Genomic DNA, 4,848 nt, shown 5'->3' with positions numbered 1-4,848 from the left:
GCACATTTCAAACCGCCCCGCCAACCCTCCCCGCGCACGTAGCACCCCCTCTAAGGGAACCACTGAAAAAATCCGACCACAATAAACAGCATATTTTCTGGCCCTTAAGTCTATTAACATAAGGTCCACATTCAAATGATCAAAAGGTCTCCATTTTATAGAATAACGGTATTTAAAGGGACATTTTTTTTAATTATTCGGATTAGGTCATTGACCTCTTTATTTGGCACACATTTTGTGTTCTTCTTTGTGATGACATGCGTGTTAATTTATTACAGTCGCGCCCTTAAATTGTTATAATGTTAATTTCAAGGCTTGTTGTTTTTATTTAAATTCCAATAAGATGTTCATCAAAATAATCGTACTAACTAATAAAAAGTCGTTATTATTCACTAAGTACAAAACCCGTAAATTTTACTACAATGTTATTTTCAATGCTTTATTAAGACACGTCGCCCTAACTTTATCAAAGTGCCCGTTTTTTTCATCACAAAGGTTTAAATGTTATTAAACAATAATTAAAATTAGTCTTTGCCAAGCAATACGTATTAGCTAAAGTTTTTTTTTTTTACTTTCTCCTATAGGCATAAATGTAACCGTAAAAACTATCTTCATACATACAACAATATTCAGATAAAACTATGAGTAACATTGAAAATCAAATTGGATTAAAAAACATTTACTGTGGCACCTGAAGTTACTCATTCCAATATTTCAATAGTAGATACTCAAAGAAAAAATCACAAATGCTTGCAAAGATGACATCAATATTTTCCATAGAAATTCAATAGATATGATGTTCACTATCTTACTATCATTGACAGTATCTAACTGATCTGTAAAGAACGAGATAGACGCCTCCAAAATAATCTTATCGAGAAGATTCGATTTCTCTCAAACCAAATCCAGTACTCATCTTACAGTGGTAAAGGAACCATGTTATTACTATTTTCTATTGCTTCGGTGTTATCATTGGCCTTAGGCCAATTGCAAACTCCAGAAGTGACCATACGTCAGGGAAAAGTGATAGGATCTGTGGCCTCCGATGGAAGATACTATGAATTCCACGGCATTCCCTACGCTGACTCTACATCTGGCATTCACAGATTCAAGGTAACTAATTCCTAAGTTATGTTATCAGTTTAGATTATTGTCAATTTTCAATTTACCGAGATAATTGTGTGTTAAGTGGACATTTTGATTTTAAAGAAAACCTTTCAATCTCCTTATGTTGTAATGATTCAAAAACATCAGATATGTTGATTTCGTAAACATAACAGTTTTTTTTTTATAATTTTAGGCCCCGTTACCTGCTCCTAACTTTCAATCAGACTTCATAGCAAATCGGAAAGATATAAAATGTGTAAGGCCCTTGGGAGTTGGGTACGAGGGTACAGAAGATTGTTTGGTAGCCAACATATTTACGGAGTCAATAAGTGTCACCAGCCAGCTACCAGTCATGGTATGGATTAAAGGGAAAGAATTCGATAAAACGCACGAAGAAGACCTATCGTTCAAAAATTTCGTCGACAAGGGTATTGTTGTGGTTTCCCTGAACTATCGCGAATCTGTTTTGGGATTTTTGTGTCTCGGTACGGAAAATGCGCCTGGTAACGCTGGATTGAAGGACATCATTGCGGGATTAAAATGGGTTCAAGAAAATATTGCACAGTTTGGAGGAAACCCTAATGAAATCACCCTGTTTGGTCATGGCAGCGGAGCAGCTGCTGTTGATTTGGTTACCTTATCTCCTATGGCAGAAGGATTAGTTCATAGAGCCATTTCTCAAAGTGGAAACGCGATGGCTCCTTGGGCTGTATCTAGAGATAACTTAAAATATGCTATACAAGTAGCTGAAGGTCTTGGACATGTAGTGACTAATGTTAAAGAACTATCAAATATTTTTACCAGAACCAGTGTAGCAGCTTTAATGGGCATCATTAACGAACTAGAATTAACAGATAACTCATTAGCTTTTTCCCCTTGTATAGAAAAACCAGATCTAGAAAATGTAGAACCATTTCTTACTAAAACTCCTAAGCAAATCATTGATGATGGCACTTTTTTGCAAATTCCTGTCATAATAGGTTTTGTACATAATGAAGGTACTATTAGGGCCGAAGAGGCCTTCAATGACGATTGGTTAACAAGAATGGAAGAATCCTTTACTGATTTCTTACAACCTGACTTACAATTTAGCGGCGACGCTGATGAAGCAAGTGTAGCTGAACGCATAAAACATTTTTACTTCGGAGATGACAGTATAAACTTGTCACATATTGGTCAATATATCAAATATCATGGCCACACAATGATAATGATTTCTAGTGTTAGAGAAGCAAGAAATCGAGCAAGTCAGTCAAGTGTAACGACTCCGACATATTTGTATCAATATTCTTATAAAGGAACTCTTGGAGTAGAACTTGAAGACCCTTTAAATCTTGATTCGGCTGCACATAGCGACGAACTGGCATATTTGTTTTATACTGGTACCACCGGACAAGCGCCTGAAAGGGACCTAGCCGTTCGTGACATCCTTGTTGAAAGATGGAGTAACTTTGCTAAAACTGGGTAAGTGCAGTACAATTCAAGTAAATTTTCGAATCATAATAAGTCTAAAAAAAATATATGTCTTTTAGGCCCGATTTTTCAAACTTTTATCTGAGGAATAAATATGGCCATTTGACATATTTTCTATACAAAAGCTGACAAAACGTCAAACATATTCGTCGAATAAAAGTTATCTGGCGATTGAAAAATCGGCCCTTCGTAAAATGTATCAGTGTGCTCATGTTTTTTTTTTCTTTACAGTGAACCAACTAGTACCACATCTGATATTGTTTGGCGACCGTTTACTGCTGTAAATTCTTATTTCCTGCACATACTTGCCGACACTGACATAGGAACAAGATCTTCTTTGGAATCATCGCTTGTGAATCCTTACGGCACTGATATATTTTTCTGGGAAGATATTTATAGCAAACATTTCTTAGATGCGGAAAGTAGTTGGGTCATAACGGATAGGAATGAAGATGAAAATGACCCCACCACGGCAGCCCCTACTACTGCCGCCCCCCCTACCGATGCGCCTGCGACTGATGCACCTGCTGCTACTACTCCAGCACCAGACGGAGATGCCACCACTGAAGCTCCCAGCTCGGCATCAACCGCTGTCGGCTACACTTTGTTAATAGTTACCCTATTTACATTACTAAGCCACCTTCACTCCTCCCAATTATTATCATAAGAACGATTCAGTAGATTTATTAGCTACTGTTTTAGTTTTTTGTTATGTATCAAATTCAATCATCCTTCATTTTCCTTGTTTAAATTTCTCACAGAAATCTATTCCAAGGACAATTCACATTGCTATGTACATGTTTATATATAATTTTTAGTTTAAGTTCTACTTATTAATAAATGCTGTTTTCCATGGTGCGGCATTATCATAGCCTAAATTTATAAAAATATTTGCAAAACTATTGACAACGCGAATGTGTCCTTAATTAATTTGCAAATATAAGTAAGTTAAGTTTTCTTAAAATAAATTGATGTACGTACACCCAACCGGTTGTTTTTTATTTATTTAAGATGATTCAAAATGTCGTTATCAATTTGTGATGTAGATTCTGTCAGATAGTGAGTTATCATTTATTAAGATAAATATATTCAGTACAACCTTTATGAAAAGTCGTTTTCCAAAAGGATTGACTTCGTTCATATCTGATAATATCACTGTAAAATTTAGTATTCTTTAGAATTCCATACCCGAAGGGTAAAAACAGAACCTTATAACTATCTGTTTCACATAAACCGAAATATGTAATAATTTGAAAGTTGTATCTGTAGCATAATATAGATTTTAGACCTAGAACTGTTTGGTCGGAAGTTGCTTCTTAATAATAAGGAGTTTTTGCAAGGTATTATGTTAAATTGCGTGGCTAGCAAAGTTCATGGGTCGCGCTATCCGTGTCGAGACTCTAAGGTCAGTTCAGGTGCAGTCGCTGCGTAGGCTGATAATGTCATTTGGACCTTTTTAATATTCCATTCAAATAGAGTAAGTCAACCACTGGGTAGTCCACTGAAGATAACTAATAAAATCGAATAAACTCCCGACAGGTTAAAATTTTTCTATGAAGTTTCACCTTATTTGAAGATGTATCATATCAAGCACCTTGATAAAATTTTATGCGAATATTGCAAAGTACATAAATCGTAGTATTTTTTCCTGTTTTGAAATCTACGAGTATGTATAAACTGTAATAACACATCTGTGTATGGATCAGAGATCAAAGATTTTGATATCAACTGATACTGAAATAAACTCAATTGTTGCAGATACCATGTATCTACATTTGACCTTGTCTTAAGATTAGAATTGTTCACGATGGTTATAGATGTATAGATAGATATATCTAGTGAGGAGAAACTTTAAGGTGTTAAATAAATAAAAATGATTTTCCCATGTTCACCGTTTTGTCTCACGTTTTTATACACTCACTTTCTTGATTTTTTTTGTTTGTTTGTCGTTCCGTTTGGATTTTTGTAACTCAATTTTGGGGCACTTCCTGATAAACTAGCAGACTGAAATTTTCAGGGTAGCTTCAAACTCATGCAATTTACAACTATAAAAAAGGCTGGACCGTTTTGATAATTTGAATTAAGTGACAATTAAAAGCGTGGGTATTTAGATTTTCAAATCTATTTTTAAAACTCCAGTTAGAATTGTGCTTAAATTTATAAATATCATAAAGAGCGAAACTGAACCGGCAGTTGTTTTATTAGAGCAAGAGTTAAGTATGTTTATCGAAGCATGGTGAGCACAGCTTGATGGTAGTCATAAACTGC

The 4,848-nt window shown here is 35.1% G+C and overlaps 1 protein-coding gene across 1 annotated transcript; it reads left to right on the top strand.

Moving 5' to 3' along the window:
- Positions 1–903: 903 nt before the first annotated feature.
- LOC113496606 (venom carboxylesterase-6-like) lies at positions 904–3,567 on the top strand. Its single transcript, XM_026875878.1, has 3 exons — positions 904–1,113; positions 1,301–2,571; positions 2,812–3,567. The coding sequence occupies exons 1-3, from the start codon at positions 937–939 to the stop codon at positions 3,245–3,247; spliced, it is 1,884 nt and encodes a 627-aa protein (XP_026731679.1). The 5' UTR covers positions 904–936; the 3' UTR covers positions 3,248–3,567.
- Positions 3,568–4,848: the final 1,281 nt, after the last annotated feature.

Source organism: Trichoplusia ni, chromosome 8 (assembly GCF_003590095.1).
Source record: "Trichoplusia ni isolate ovarian cell line Hi5 chromosome 8, tn1, whole genome shotgun sequence".
NCBI lineage: Eukaryota > Metazoa > Arthropoda > Insecta > Lepidoptera > Noctuidae > Trichoplusia > Trichoplusia ni.
This window is presented reverse-complemented; position numbering and strand designations above follow the sequence as displayed.